This window comes from Anolis sagrei, chromosome 4 (genome assembly GCF_037176765.1).
Source record: "Anolis sagrei isolate rAnoSag1 chromosome 4, rAnoSag1.mat, whole genome shotgun sequence".
Lineage (NCBI taxonomy): Eukaryota > Metazoa > Chordata > Lepidosauria > Squamata > Dactyloidae > Anolis > Anolis sagrei.
The window spans coordinates 101,635,581-101,652,545 of NC_090024.1; the positions used below are offsets into that span (position 1 = coordinate 101,635,581).

At 41.5% G+C, this 16,965-nt stretch overlaps 1 protein-coding gene across 5 annotated transcripts in view; it reads right to left on the reverse strand.

The window, feature by feature from the left end:
* TRIO (trio Rho guanine nucleotide exchange factor) overlaps positions 1-16,965 on the reverse strand; it is a 373,539-nt gene that overhangs the window by 34,364 nt on the left and 322,210 nt on the right. For 4 of the 5 annotated variants that reach the window (XM_060774659.2, XM_067467537.1, XM_067467536.1 and 1 more), the window contains exons 37-42: positions 14,414-14,509; positions 10,613-10,761; positions 10,035-10,101; positions 8,031-8,134; positions 3,251-3,320; positions 652-741 (exon numbers count right to left, since the gene is read on the reverse strand). In XM_060774659.2, the coding sequence (XP_060630642.2) occupies positions 652-741; positions 3,251-3,320; positions 8,031-8,134; positions 10,035-10,101; positions 10,613-10,761; positions 14,414-14,509 (576 nt within the window). Of the gene's footprint in view, positions 1-651; positions 742-3,250; positions 3,321-8,030; positions 8,135-10,034; positions 10,102-10,612; positions 10,762-14,413; positions 14,510-15,007; positions 15,566-16,965 lie in introns of those variants that run through there. The other variant, XM_060774666.2, reaches the window with a different exon arrangement.

A 16,965-nucleotide genomic window follows, 5' to 3' on the forward strand; every position in this document is an offset into this window, starting at 1 on the left:
CACTCTATCTAGGTTAACAGTCGAATTTGCATACCATATGGTTGCATCAAAGAGGAGTTTAGAAGCTGTTTTGGCAATGAAAACATTTAATGCAGAGGGGACGTATTGTCCTCCTTTGGTGTAATAAAACCTTATTATAGTTGCTCGTTTTAGCCTTTATGTTCAAGGTGACAAACATTGTGAATAGGATCCTACCTACTCAGTTCAACAGGATAAATATCTCCTTATGAGTTCTAAGTATTACATTTCAATTCATTCGCTCCAACCTTTTATTTGGCCCTCTTTGGACCAGTGTGTAAAAGCAGTTGGAGGCCTGAATCCAGATTATTATAGCAGTATTGTAAAATTCACTTAGATGAATCAATGTCATGTGACCTTCCAAAATCTCATGAGGACTATTTGGTGAAATTATATTTCAAAAAGTGATGCAATGCATCTATTAATTAATTTGGTCAGAGCATTTATTGTATTTCAGAGCTCTAGAGGAGGGAGACGAATCATTACTTTGGCAACAACAGACAACTTCACTCTGATTCTCGTTAACTCAAGTGGAGAAAAAGTATCAGATACAATAAAAACGAGTTTGGGAAAGATTATGGACATTCCCGTCAACCCAGAGGCATGCACACTTCCTTCTATTTTGGCACTTACCTCAAAAAATGTATCAATGTATTCTGAGACAATATGCTCAGACTTTGGTTTGTTTTGGCAGTAAACTATGTACATGTGCAATCTTCTCTCCTAGAAGAGAGGGAAATGAAGATTTATTGAATATATATAGAATGAAAATTTAGATAGAATAAAACAATGACAAATTACTACAGTACTTGTATGGGCTGTCTTGAACATTATATATCTCATTATATCTACAAGTTGGGTGTGTGTTTATTCCATTACCATGGATATCATCAAGAAAGGTGAAAGCCAAAATGTCTAACTCTTAAAGAAACATCTGTTTTCAGTCATTTTACTAAATCCATTTTAAATCTATACTATTCTTCTGGGATCCAAAACCTACCTGAAAACAGTTGCTTTTCCCCTTGATACTTATCAGTCTTTCTATCTGAACATCATGTATCCTGTCTGAGATCTTCATCGTATGTGTGCTCCCAAGCACTTGGAGAAATCAAGGATGAAACAGCCTATACATGGGTATAGCCAGGCCCGTAGCCAGGATTTCGTTTCGGGGGGGGGGGGGTTCGGGGGGGCTGAGTTTGGGGGGGGGGGCGGGCTGAGTCTGAGTGAAAGAGGGTCTAGCCTAGCAAACCTTTTGTATCATTACCCCAATACCCCCATGCATATGGGATATATTGAGTATGGTGATCAGATCATGATATGAATAAACATAACAGTTTAAATAATGCACCAGTAAGGCCTTTTCGCGAACCACCATGAGAATTTCGGGGGGGGGGCTGAAGACCCTCAAGTCCCCGTCCCCCCCGTCCCCCCCAGCTACATGCCTGGGTATAGCCAACAGCGATATATGGCAGAGTGGCCACATTTTCTGCCACCAGGAGCGAGGGAAAGTGCTGTCACTATATCCATGTTCAACGCAGCATAAACTTTTGTTATCTACACAGGACTTGTGGCCTACAACATTGTCATGTCATTAAAAAAAAATTATGTAGCACAATGAAAAAACTAACATTAAGGTTAAAGACCTGAGAGTGATTTTCAAACTCCAGGAACTCATTCTACTTTGGCTTGTTTGCTAAGAAACCCTTACAATCCACAATAGACCCTAAACCTGAAAAGTATTATAGGGATGGGAAAACTTCAGGTATTCAGGACTTGTGGCCTATAACTCCCATCAACACTATGCATAATGGATGATGACAAGGGATTGTGAAAGTTTTGGTAAAACATAGGGAAGGCCAAAGTTTCTTATATTGCAAACAGGGTGCAAACTGAAACAAATTGGGGGAAGTAACAGGCCTTTCTGGCATATTCTAGAGCCCACTAGAATATGCCATCTAGAACAACAACAACAACAAACTTTGTGTTGTCGAAGGCTTTCATAGCCGGAATCACTGAGTTGTTGTGAGTTTTCCAGGCTGTATGGCCATGTTCCAGAAACATTCTCTCCTGATGTTTTGCCCACATCTATGGCAGGCATCCTCATAGGTTATGAGGTCTGTTGGAAACTAGGCAAGTGAGGTTTATATATCTGTGAGCTCTTGTCTATTTGAGGCAAGTGTGAATGTTGCAATTGGCCACTTTGATTAGCAGCTTCAAACCTGGCTGGTTGCTACCTGGGGGATCCTTTGTTGGGAGGTGAAAGCTGGCCCTGATTGATTCTTGTATGGAATTCCCCTGTTTTCTGAGTGTTTTCTTAGCCATTAAATGTGAATCAAGGTGGCTAATTGCAACATTCACACTTGCCTTAAACAGACAAAAGCTCTTTCTCCCACCATGGACATTCCACAGATATATAAACTTGCCTAGTTTCCAACAGACCTCACAACCTCTGAGAATGCCTGCCATAGATGTGGGTGAAATGTCAGGGCAGAATGCTTCTGAAACATGGCTATACAGACCAGAAAACTCACAGCAACCAATAATACATTTTATTTATATTCCACTTTATCTCCATGGAGCAGGCCCGTAGCCAGGATTTTGATTCGGGGGGGGGGGGGGGTGAGTCTCAGTGAAAGAGGGTCTACCCTAGCAAACCTTTTGTATCATTACCCCAATACCCCCATGCATATGGGATATGGTATTGTGTGATCAGAGTATGGATATGAGTATGGTGATCAGATCATGATATGAATAAACGTAACAGTTTAAATAATGCACCAGTAAGGCCTTCTTGTGGACCACCATGATAATTTCGGGGGGGGGGGGGCTGAAGCCCCTCAAGCTCCCCCCCCCCCCCCCCGGCTACATGCCTGCCCTGGAGGGACTCAGAGTGGATTACAATACACATATGAGGCAAACATTCAATACCTTTTACACACACTGAACAGCGACAGAAAAACAGACAAAGTTAAAGGCCTTTCCCTTTTTTCCACCTCCAACTATGTGAAGCCCAATACTCCCTTTTGTCTGTGCAAGCAAGCAAGTGAAGAGTAGTATGTTTATATGATAAAATTATTTTTTTAAAAACCAACCGATTGCAGTCACAGAATGGGAAGTATTTAGGTGAATGGCAGCAAGGGCAATCTATATATTGTTCGATATGTTGTGAAATATCTAGATCCATAATCAAAACAGCTTTTGTACACACGATGGAGAAGATGCTCACACTTACATGTTTAACAAAAAGTGATCCCAATTTTTCTGGCTCCTCAAGGCACTTCTCTAATTCTCCTAAAAAGAAACTGTTCACGAAAAAGAAAAAGAGCAAAAAAAGACGTTATTTTTTCTGGTATCATTATGCCACAGTTACAACGGTTTGGCTGCATTTTTCTATGGAAGGGAACTGCAACAAAACATTGAAGAAGAAGCATTGGAGAACACTTGGAAGAGGCTGACTGGAGTCATTCTGTTATCCTTAAGCAGCCACACTACTCAAGTTGTCCCTCCACATTTGCAGTTGTGACTTTTGCAGATCTGAATATTCAGTTTAATTTAAAATGTTCTCTCGTGGAATCTGTAGGTCCTCAAGTGTAAATTTATGATCAATTTCCTCCAGTCATGCTTCAGGTCCTGAAGAGAGAACAATTCTTTAGAACCCAAACATTACTAGAGCGCTCTTCCATCAGGTGAAAAATAGCAGTTTCTTTTTTTTAATGGTTTTTCACTTTTATGGTTCCCCTAAACCTGTCAAATACGAAGAGGAATTGGACTCAATGGCCTTAAATATTTTCTGTTGGTCATGGGGGTTCTGAGTAGGAAGTTTGCTCCAATTCTCTCGTTCAGGGGTTCAGGATGCTCTTTAATTGTAGGTGAACTATAAATCCCAGTAATTACAACTCCCAAATGTCAAGGTCTATTTTCCCCAAACTCTATCTGTGTTCATATTTCGGCATTTGGAATATTCGAGCCAAGTTTGGTCCAGACCCATCATTGTTTTGAGTCCACAGTGCTCTCTGGAAGTAGGTGAACTACAATTCCCAAACTCAAGGTCAATGCCCACCAAACCCTTCCAGTATTCTCTGTTTGTCATTGTTCTATGTGCCAAGTTTGGTTCAATTCCATCATTGGTGGAGTTTAGAATGCTCTTCGATTTTAGGTTAATTATAAATCCCAGCAACTACAACTCCCAAATGACAAAATTGATTTGTTTGAGTGATGGTCAGTTCTTGGTTAGTTGGTATCTTGTGGCCAAATTTGGTGGCAATTCGTCCAGTGGTTTTCAAGTTATGTTAATCCCACAAACGAACACTACATTTTTATATATATAGATACTCTTTTTTTTTCTAGATGTGAGGATCAAAGAGCAACAGCAATAAAATCTGCTAAAGAGATCTCCTCTAGGGCTCCTCTGAAGCACAGAATATGGATAATAAAGAAACTATCAGTATGTACTGTATTCCTTATGCTACCAATGACAGAGGTAAATAATCGGTGTTGGACATAGCGTGTGGAATTACATGTCAAGACACTCTCATTACTTCCAAACCTGAGCAAAGGCAAGCTGAAGAATTATCTCCAACCTCCACATCGAGGGAAAAGGGAAATTCCAATGTAGATGAGTCATGTTGCAGGACACTGCGTCAAAAGCTATGAAACTGGATTAAAGCCAAGGGCTGTCTATAAAGAAGTAACCACCACTCACCCACAGACATGTTAAAATAGGGGGGAAGAGACGGATGGCCATTTGAGGCCTTAATGATTATTGGAATCTAGTCCTTCCAGCCAAATATTCTACAGAAATGACTGAATCCCATCTGAAATGCCTTGGGTTGTGTGAATAGTCCACCAGACTGTTATTCTTAGTGGTAGACTTTCCAAATTTAAGGTTCTCAGACAATGATGGCAAAAGCCAGTGTCATTCTGATCAAACTGACAAATGCAGGGACATGAAGTTTTTAGCTGAGGTTACATTTTCAGCTATAAATTGAGATTGAAGAATAGACTTCCCTGTAATCAGAAGAAATAAAGCTACTAACCACATAGCAGACTATCCTTAAGCACAAGATAGATTCAAATGGAAGGGGGTGATGTAGACCCAGAGGACAACTTTGTATGGTTCAAGGCAAGCGTTTCTGCCATTAGGACCTTTAGAGGCTGCATGGACCATCACAATCTATCTATGTATATAGAAGTCCAAGTATATGTGTCTGTCCTACAAAGGCTATTGCTAGGTGACAATCCAGTGGCCCTTTGTGATGTCATTGGATTGGCTGTGGCTAGGTGAAGAATTGGCTGTTGCTAGACGACGTGGATCTTTAGGATGTCACTGGGAAAGAAAGGTGATATGTATGAGGGTAAGGAAAGAAGGAGGAGACACGATGGAAACATTGCGAAGTATGACCTCTCAGAGCTGGAGAAGGGAGAAAAGGGAGGGGAAGGAAAGGAAGAAAGAAAGAAAGAGGAAAGGATAAGGGAGGGAGGGAGGGAGGGGGAAAGAAAGAAAAGAGGAAAAGTATGAGGGGAAGGAAATAGAAAGAAGGGATGAAAGCAGGGGGCAGTGACCACTTCCAATACCCAGGCAATGCCAGGTAGATATGCTAGTTTTTAAATCAGTGTTTCTCAATCTTCCTAATGCCGCGACCCCTAATATAGTTCTTCATATTGTGGTGACCCCCAACCATAAAATTATTTGTGTTGCTACTTCATAACTTTAATTTTGCTACTGTTATGAATTATAATGTAAATATCTGATATGCAGGATGTATTTTCATTCACTGGACCAAATTTGGGACAAATACCTGATACGTCCACATTTGAATACTGTTGGGGTTGTGTGTGTGTGTGGGGGGGGGGGGGGATTGATTTTGTCATTTGGGAGTTGTAGTTGCTGGGATTTATAGTTCACCTACAATCAAAGAGCATTCTGAACTCCACCAACGATGGAATTGGACCAAACTTGGCACACAAAACTCCCATTACCAACAGAAAATACTGGAAGGGTTTGGTGGGCATTGACTTTTGAGTTTTAGACTTGTAGTTAACCAGAGAGCACTGTGGACTCAAAAAATTGATAGATCTGGATCAAACTTGGCATGAATACTCAATATGCTCAAATGTGAACACTGGTGGAGTTTGGGGAAAATAGAACCTTGAAGTGTAGAGACATCAGAGTAGAAGAGTAGAGAGTAGAGTAGAGACATCACACTGGCAATGAAGATCCACATAATTAAAGCAATGGTATTCCCTGTAGTAACCTACGGATGTGAGCTGGACCATAAGGAAGACAGAGCGAAGGAAAATAGATGCTTTTGAACTGTGGTGCTGGAGGAAAATTTTGAGAGTGCCTTGGACCGCAAGAAGATCTAATCAGTCCATACTTCGGGAAATAAAGCCCGGCTACTCACTGGAGGGAAGGATATAAGAGGCAAAGATGAAGTACTTTGGCCACAGCATGAGAAGACAGGAAAACTTGGAAAAGGCAATGATGCTGGGGAAAATGGAAGGAAAAAGGAAGAGGGGCTGACCAAGGGCAAGATGGATGGCTGGGATCCTTGAAGTGACTGGCTTGAATTTGAAGGAGCTGGGGTGGTGACGGCCGACAGGGAGCTCTGGTGTGGGCTGGTCCATGAGGTCACGAAGAGTCGGAGGCAACTGAACAAACAAACAACAACAAGACCTTGATATTTGGGAGTTATAGTTGCTGGGATTTATAGTTCACCTACAATCAAAGAGCATTCTTATCCCAATCAGCAATAGAATTGGGCCAAACTTTCCACACAGAACCTCCATACCTTGAAGGGACTAGCTGGCACGAGCCTGTCTCCAGACTCGAATGCTCTCCCTCTCTCTCACATACGCACCATGCTCCTATGCACCAAGCATGGCTACTCTCCCTTCCCTGCTTGGAGTCTCAGAAATAGCCCTCTCTTAGGCTGAAAGGCTGGCCAATCATAGCAGAGGAAGGCTTTTGGTGGGAGGATTCACCGTCTGTTTCCAAAAAGGAAGAGAAGGACAGGCGGACAGATCTTCAACCTTCTCTGCCAAAGGAGTTCCTAAGATAATCAGAAATATATGTTTTCTGATGGTCTTTGGTGACCTCTCTGAAACCCCCATGCAACCCCCCAGGGGTCCCGACCCCCAGGTTGAGAAACACTGGTTTAAATAAAACAAATCATGAGTGACTCAAAGTCCACTTCTTATTTTCATATTTTTACTATTAAACAGTCCAGTGAGCCTGTAATACATCTAAAAGGCGAATCACTGCCCCTGGAGACTTCCAGGAAAAATATGTTATCCTTCCTACTCAAAAAAAGATGGTCGCTGGGAATTTGGGACCAGAAAGGCCAGGTGTATCCTAGTGTTGTACTTTGCTCATCCATTTAGACAAAGCTGCATGGGATACACAATGGAAACTGATAATCAGAAGCAGACTGCAGATGAACCAGCATGACACTGGAAAATACTGGTTTACAGATGTAAGCACAATGTGTTGCTCGGGTGATGAAAGCCTAAAGGCATTTCCAATAGTATCTTTTTTTCCAACAGCTTCCACTAGCAGAAGTGCCATTCTTTTTGGAAAATGTAGCAAAAGCAATCAGGACAGTAATAATAGAAGCCATACTGGTAAAACAGATCTGTGTGGTTGTATGATTTGGTTCACCTTTCCCAGTGACAATACTGATGTTAGAGCTGCAAGGAAACTGTTCTTTAAAAGAGAAGAAATGGAAAAGTCAACAGAAGAGACAAATATCACTCTCCTCTTCCTTCCATTTTCTTTTACTAGCCCCACATTTCCTCTGTGTTTGGATTTCTACCCTACCTGCTTGCTGAATTGCTATGTTATTTGTCAAAAAACAGCAAAAGTGACTCATTCACCTTAATTTTTTAATAAGGCCAATTGATTTTCATTTTGAGCATCTTAAAACAACTTAAAGTGATTCTGCCCACTTCTTCAGAATTATGGAAGATTAAATATAAAAAGAAAACAAGTTAAAAATAAAAAACATACATACTCTCTGTGCCAGTCATATATTTGATGAATGTTGCCAAACACAATTTTGTCTTTCCCTTTCATGTCATCAGGAACACCATCTTCTTTCATGAGAGCCATGTAACCCTGAAATACATTAGCAATAACAATGAAAATATCTTTATTTCCTTATACATATATGCACCACAGTTAACAAAGTAGATATGCTTCTGAAAATTACTTCTTCAACAGAAAATTTGACACTAGAGGGAGATCTGCAATAGAGAGAATAGGGATGAGTCCCAATACTATAAAAAGGACTAACAGTTCATACAGGTAAACAAAAAGATTTTGACTAGGTTCTTGTGGGTTTTTTCGGGCTATAGAGCCATGTTCTAGAGGCATTTCTCCTGACGTTTCACCTGCATCTATGGCAAGCATCCTCAGAGGTAGTGAGGTCTGTTGGAATTAGGACAATGGGTTTATGTATCTGTGGAATGGCTGGGGTGGGGCAAGGAGCTCTTCCCTGCTGCAGTTAGGTGTGAATGTTTCAGCTGATCACCTTCATTAGCATTTGAAGGCCTGGCTGAGCCTGGGAAAATCTCTTGCTGGGAGGTGTTAATCTGTGCCTGGTTGTTTCCTCTCTGTTGTTTTGCTGTTGTAATTTTAGAGTTTTTTTAATACTGGTAGCCAGATTTTGTTCATTTTCATGGTCTCTTCCTTTCTGTTGAAATTGTCCACATGCTTGTGGATTTCAATGGCTTCTCTGTGTAGTCTGACATGGTGGTTGTTGGTGTGGTCCAGCATTTTGAACCTTCCCTCTGTGTCTATGCCATCAAGTCATCTGCTGATTTATGATGACCCCATTAATTTCACAGTGTTTTCTTACGCAAGAACTACTCTGAGATGGTGTTGCTAGTTCATTCTTCTGAAATATCGTCTATAGTACCTGGTAGGCACTGAGAATCTCAGAACCAAGTACTGATCATAGCCAACCTTGCTTAGCTTTCAAGACTTTCTAGAGAACACTAAAATGCTTTTTCCAAAACACATTCAGGGATATTATTGGGGTTTTTTTCACCAGTCACCCATTTTCTCACGATTTCTATGGCCAGACTTAAAGATCTGTGTTTTTAACTTTCTGGAGATAGCTGAGGAAGCAGGTTTATCTTCTTGTCCCGTTTCTCTTTTTTGCTCTTTACCTATACTCAGATATTCTGGAGGCAGCTGCTGTTTTGACATTCTTCAAAAGTGTTACATTTTTGGATTGTAAAGACTAATGACATCTTCTTTTCACTTAAATTTTAATGTTCTTGTTATAATGATAGATGTTTACTTCCAAGGATCTTATTTTTGATGGTAGTTCAGGGGAAATTTTCAGTTTTAAATTTCACCACTAGACAATATCATTAATAATGTGTCACAAAAATAAAATATTCACTCCTCCTTCACTATTCTTATTTTTTTTTTGTCTGAAAGACATCTTTAGGGGCTCCAGGGGACAATTCTATTGTGGTAGAGAGGGCCTGTAAAAGATTTCCCCCCCAACAGGAAATGCTTGATTTCACAAAAAGGTCTAAAACAGGTCAAACTTCTTCCACAAAACACGGCCAAGTTGTCTTTGTGGCCCCTTGCAACAAGGTACTTCAGGGTACGTGATTTGGAAGGGGATATTTAATGCCTCAATATTCCAAGTACCGGTAATATATTGCTGATGGCTAACAACGGGAGCTCACCTCGTCCGCAGATTTGAACCAGAAACCTTCTGATCAGCAAGTTCTGCAGCTTAGCAGTTTAACCTGCTGCACCACCATGCCCTCCTATTGACATATATGACTTAGTTTTTATTGTATCTGTAAATACCACTGATTTGAGCTATCTTAATTGGGAGTAAACTGGATTGAGACAATATAGGTTTCCCAAAACAGTGCTTGCGTTGTCTTCCATAAAGAACCGGTTGGAGGAAAGTGGTGTGTTTTTCTACACTTCCGAAGTAATCTGATATAACTGAAGGAAATCACAATCATTATGCAAGAATGAAACATACCTCTACAACGTAGCCAAGATCCCTTACGTAATCTCTTTCTGTTTCCACTAATTCTTGTAGGACATAGCTGCAAAGGTAATGATAGATTTGTTTATTTATCATGTCAGGAGCAAACCAAACAGTTGTATTGCATTTTTAACAAACAATGATAGGTGGAAAATATTAAAAGAAGAGCTTAACAATATAAACCAGTCTTTGTCGATGTAGTGCCCTCAAAAGCCACCCATAACTTGTATGGTGAGTTAAAGGCACGTTCTTTATTAAGTGCAATGCGGGAACTTTCTGGTTGTATTGTGTTCTAATAAAAAAGAAAAATATGGAGGACTAGCCCAATAACAAGTATTTGTTAAACTGTTAATTCACTGACACTTTTGTAAATATCACAATGTAGTACCAACACTAAAGCTTTTTTCAAACACTCAAATTACATGTACAAGAATTACTCAAAAAGTACCAAATTGTTGACTACTTGACTCTCTTAGAAAGAGGTTTCTATTCAAACCAGCTAGTGCTCCAGATATTTGGAAATACTCCACAATGCATAGTCAAGAAAGTAGAAATTAATACGCCAATCTTACTGTCGTCTTTTTAAAGAGCTGGACTTTCGTTCTTCCATCTCATCCATCGGTGACGAGGAGGACAGAAGTGAATTGTCGGAGGGATTGAATGATGGGCTGCTGCTATCACCCTGGTCGACCATCAGCGAACTTGGACGATCCTCCAGAGCCTGCGGGTAAATTGGTAAGTGTGGATTACTCTCTTTAGACTGCATTTTACAGTTAAAGAACAAACGGGCCATTTATTGCTCTTAAATGTCCTAAATTGTTACTGGTATTTCCACTATGTGGATACCAGAATTCTCCTCTGCCCATCCAGTCTGCCACTATGCAAACCGTGCAGCTGCAGGGTATCTCACAATGCATGCAGCAATATTTTGAGATCAGAGAGTTTCCTGTGTTCCTCACCCAAATGTCTCACTGGGTCACTGATGCAATGATTAAAGATCTTATCAGATGGGGCTTATGCACGGAGCCGCCCGGTTCCTATCCCATAATGTAGAGGAACTTCAGATGGGGCTTTGTAGGTAAACTATCATGGGGCTGGTGTATGCTGCTGTGGCAGCAACATGGGTGGCTTTCTGAGTTGCACCAGCAACAATGGGGGGAAGCAGGGCAGTTGATGCCCCCCCCCCGCCGTGGGATGGGGGCAGGTGAGTCAGGCGTGGGATGACCGGTTCCCACTGCCCCCATATAGTCATGGAGATTCTGGCAGCACATTTGATGGGGTTGTAATTGTATTCAAGAGAGGTATTGACAAGCTGGAATGTGTCCAGAGGAGGGCGACTAAAATGATCAAGGGTCTGGAGAACAAGCCCTATGAGGAGCGGCTTAAGGAGCTGGGCATGTTTAGCTTGAAGAAGAGAAGGCTGAGAGGAGATATGATAGCCATGTATAAATATGTGAGAGGAAGCCACAGGGAGGAGGGAGCAAGCTTGTTTTCTGCTTCCTTTGAGGCAGAACAATGGACGCGGAACAATGGCTTCAAACTACAAGAGAGGAGATTCCATCTGAACATGAGGAAGAACTTCCTGACTGTGAGAGCCGTTCAGCAGTGGAACTCTCTGCCCCGGAGTGTGGTGGAGGCTCTTTCTTTGGAAGCTTTTAAACAGAGGCTGGATGGCCACCTGTCAGGGGTGATTTGAATGCAATATTCCTGCTTCTTGGCAGGGGTTGGACTGGATGGCCCATGAGGTCTCTTTCAACTCTTTGATTCTATGTGTCTAAATCCAAGAGTCCAGACTTATCTGCAGTATTAATATCCTTTCAAGGAAGATCCCTGTGATCAATGCTGAAGTCTGTACCGAGGAAACTAATTTACCTCTGCAGTCATTCTGTGAAATTTTAACCCCAAGAACTGGTGATAGTTACTAGCTTATATGCCTTTTTTTAAAAAAGGAATACAGCTCTATTGGTCTGACCTGATCAGGAATCTGAATAGCAAATGCTAGACAACATGGAATACATGTTGCCCTCTGTAAAATACAACGAACAAATGACACACACACATACACACACATATATATACACACACACACAAACATACATACATACACCAGGGCAATGAGGAGACTAAAGTAGTGGTTGTGCATGTAGCTGAGGCTTGAATTTTAAAATGTTTTTACTTGTGGCACTTTTTTTAAAAGGAGTAACTCATTACCCCAACCAGAATCCTTTCTTCCAATATCTTCAGCCACCTTCTTCTGAGGTAAATGGACATGAGTCTTAAATATAAAGAACTGATCAAGAAAATATTTATTTAAGGAGTCACAAAATTTGATGGTTATTCTGTATCAGTGGTTCTCAACCTGGGGTCCCCAGATGTTTTTGGCCTTTAACTCAAAGAAATCCTAACAGCTGGTAAACTGGCTGGGATTCCTAGGAGTTGTAGGCCAAAAACATCTGGGGACCCCAGGTTGAGAACCACTGCTTTAAATGTTGTTACAGTTGACTCCAGTTAAACAGTTTCCAATATGGCTCTCAGTATAGCTTTTACTTCCACCAGACTGGTTTTAAACTTATTTCACTGCGAAGTATCTTTCTTTTCTTAACTGACAATTCAAGGCACTGGCTTGTCTTTTTCTCCCTTCAGCTATCCCCACTGAAGTTATGGATTTCTACTCGGGCTTCTTTTCCCCTTGGCGCAAGAGCTAATTACTAATTTAAACAGGTCCAATTGACTCTGTAAACACACAGACTGAAGACTTAAACCCCTGGGTTCAGTTTCTCCACACACCAGAACCCAACTTCTACTTTTGTCCACAGACTAAAAGAAAACTGACTCTTTTAAAATGGCTTCCCCTCCCAGGTGGCAGTTAGCTCCGCCCCTTTGGCTTCTCTAACTTGGATACATTCTAACAGCTGGTTCCATCACTATGGCAATGCCTCAGCTCAGGCGACACATAAGCTGGCCTGCACTTATCATATCCCAACATCAATAAACACATTTAAAACACACATTATAATTAGCTATTTTGTTACACCCTCGTATTAATTTTTTAAGCTTCCCAGTCCAATGAGTTGGGAAAAAGTAAGGTGTCAATTTGTCCACTAATCTGGAAATACTCTGCTATTCTTATAGTCAACTAGCTGTACCCGCCACGTGTTGCTGTGGCCAACCTTCCCTCCCTCTTTCTCTCCTTTTTTCCTATCTTTCCTTCCCTCCTTCTTTCATTCCTTCCCTCTTTTTTTTCTTTTTCTTTCCCTTCTTCTTTCTTCCTTCTCTACATGTTTCTTTTCTCACCTCTTTTGCTCTTTGGTTCCACCCTTCCTTGTCTCTTTCCTTCCTTCCCTCCCTCTTTCTCTCTTTCGTTCCTTCTCTCCTTCCTCCCCTCTTTCACTTTTTTATTTCATTCTCTCCCGCCTCTCCTTCTCTACTCTTCTTTCTTTCCTTCTTTATCTCCTTCCCTCCTTCTTTCCTTCTTTATCTCCTTCTTTCCTTCCTTCTCTCCTTCCTTCCTTCTTTACCTTTCTTTCTTTCCTTCCTTCTCTCCTTCTTTCCCTTCTTCTCTCACAGTTTCTATCCTTCCTTCACTCCTTCCTTCCTTCTTTACCTTTCTTTCTCTCCTTCTTTCTCTCCTTCCCTCCTTCTTTCCCTTCTTCTCTCCCTCCTTCTCTCCTTCCTTCCGTGGGAGGCGTGGCCGGGGGAAGAAGGAGAGGCAGGAGGTAAGGTTGGGGTATGGGCATTTAGGTGCGTGGCGAGGGAGGGGGCGTGGCGTGAATGTGTGGGCGTGACCGGGGAGGGAGGGGGTGTGGCGTGAATGTGGGGGGCTCAGCGGGGGAGGGAGGGGGCGTGGGGTGAACGTGGGGGGGCACGGCGGGGAGGGATGGGGCGTGGGGTGAACGTGGGGGGCATGGGGTGAACGTGGGGGGCATGGGCGGGGGAAGAAGAAGGAGGGTGCGTTGGAAAGAGGGCGAATGGGAGGGTAGGGGCTGGGCGATGGAGGATGGGGCGTGGCTTGCGCGGAGGGTGCGTTGGCCGGCCGGCCATGTGCGCGTGCTGGGGACTTGCAGCGGGGCGCCATTGCGCATGCTCAGTTGTTTTGTCTAATTGTGAGCGTGTTTTAATGTTGTTTAGAATTTTGAATCGATTTGTGCATACCTTGTGGGTTGAGGTATGTGCATGGTAAATTTGGTAAATTTTCGTCGGGTTTTTTTTGAGTTTTGCTGTCCCGTTGGACGCCCTTTCTCTTTATATATATATATGTAAGATATGTCTAAACTGAGTGTGCCTGGTGTTAGTATGACACCCAGCTGGCCAATGGGTTGGAAAAAAAATCCAGAATCAAACTAAAGGAAAGATGCAAGCAAAAACATACTCACCATTTTGCTCTTCACAAGTTCTTCTATTGCACTGACAAGTTCTGCTGCACTGGGAGTCTCTGAGCTAGTAGGACGCACCAATAGCCGAGAAGATGTCTGCATAGTGACGTGAAAGAGGGTGGGGGAAGACACCCATGATAAATGTCAACTTGAGTTTACACACATGATATACAATACTGTTTATAAATATTATTTTTAATGAATGAAACGCCTCTCCTTCCACTTCTATTAAAAATGACTTCATTTATCAAAAGTACAATAACATCTTTAAACAAAATTCTGGTACTGACAAATGTTAAGCTTCTTCCATCTGTTTCAGCCATTAATAATACTGGGATAGAATCTGGGAAATATTCTTGGCCAACATTTCTCTTCCTATAAAGCCTATCAAACTGACTACACAAAGTCCATACCTGATACACTCACTTATCAAAAGACCTTTTCTCCACCCCTCCCAAGTCCACCAATAATTATGAAGCAACAGGGAAAAGAACCACAAAAAGTAAACCATGGGACAGACTAAAGACTACTAAACTAACAGCCAATTGATAACTCTACAAGGGAGCAGGGTGGTTTTGCTCACCATTCCTTGTGCCATCCATTTTCCCCAAAGGTAAGTGCAGAGTCTAGAAGATCTCTGGCCTCAAAAGCTACAAGATGCCAATTTATGGCTGCAACTGAGGATAAAAGGAGTTCACAGCAAAGGATTTTGGGAGGGAGTGCGGCCACTGAATTTGACTTTCAGTAATTAGCAAACACGCGAGCCTGTTTGCAGATTACATGTATTATTAAATAACTGGAAGCTAAACAAGGCACAATAATATGAACTTTACTTCATATTACAAGGACAGCACAGATGTACATCATGCAAAACACAGGCTAAGTTGTTCTTCACCACTGGACGGATGCATTCAACCAACAGATACGATGCTTCAGAATGTGAATCTCTGTTCAACCTTCTATATGGGAGGCAGAAGATCAGCCCCACCCCCATAATTTAAATGATAATATGCAGATTTTAGTGTGCTGTAATTGGCTTCAATGAGACAGAACACTGGGAATGGGGGAAGTGTGAAGAACACACAAGAAAGTCTAAATGGAGAGGTAGGGAAACTGAGCCAAAGCAGAAACGGAACATAAATCAACATAATGCTAAAGGAGGAGATTTTTTTTTCAAAAAGGAAAAAACAAAAGAAAAAACATAATTAGTTATGCAATAATATAGCAGCTGTCTTAGCAATTTTAATGAAAAAGACAGAAAACTTAGAAGCTACAGTTTAAACACAATTCATGAAGAATGCAATGATGCTACCAAACAGAAGAACCGCAGTGGTGACAACCAAGTGGTTATTTAGTGACATATAAATTAACGTGGCCCAATAAAGTTCACAGCTGGAAACAGGGATGCTAACTGAATGCAATGGGAGATGACAAATCTAGACAATATCAAGGTTCCTCCCTTTCCTACAAAAACATAGGAACTAGTCAGTCTGTTTACGAAGTTTTGCCTATATACCGCAAGGCTTTTGAGGATTTTGAGTTACAATGTGCACTGCAGAAATCATCATTTAGGAGACAATTAACAGCTAGCCCTCCTTCAGATTTTGGGAAAAGGTGTCAAATACTCAGCCCCAATCTGGATTTTTTTTTTTAAAGAAACATGTAATAATTTCACAAAATTTTGACTCTTTACAGTTGTTTTAGCCCAGTTCTCCTGCATGTAAACAAACTTGCCCTCTATCTCCCAGGGTAAGTGTTGGGGGTAAAATGTCTAAAATTTGGGGGTGTGCCAGGGAGTCCTGAGACCCTCAAGAATGCCCTTGGAAATATGAGCTGTGTTTGCTTTACAACTGTGTTACAGAACAAAAAGAAAAAAGAGCCATTCCCACAGGTACACCACTGCAACATCACATAGTAGAAAAATTATCGACAGCTCTCAAATATCTTCTTAAAATATCTATGTGACAGTATCCTCTAAGAAGGTCATATACATAAGTATTGCAGCCTAGTTAGGTCCAAGCACACAAACAGGCAGTTCATGGGTGCCATCGCTGGATCATGAGAACTAAGATTTTACTTTTTGAAAATATCGTCAACAGTTAATCTGCTGCTATGTGCTGTGCTACAAGATTGGTATGAATAGACATGCTTTTGCTACAGACACTTGCTTGTCATAAATTCACAATACAATTTTATTCAGATATTGCTTCCCACATTGCACTTCTGAATATGCTAAGACTGGGAACATGCTTCTGGCCCCAAAGTACCTCTTCCGCAGCATGTGGAATGAACACCTAGATCAGAACATGCTTTTTTTTTTTTAATAAAGTATTATAACTGTGAAACCATGTATGGGGGAAATGAGACAATCCAGATCAGTAGTTCTCAACCTGTGGGTCCCCAGGTGTTTTGGCCTACAACTCCCAGAAATCCTAGCCAGTTTAGCAGCTGTTAGGATTTCGAGGAGGAGGAGGAGAAGAAGAAAAAAGAGAAGGAGGAGGAGACGTAGTAGTAGTAGTAGATTTTTCTATCCCGCTTCCATCTCCCCGAAG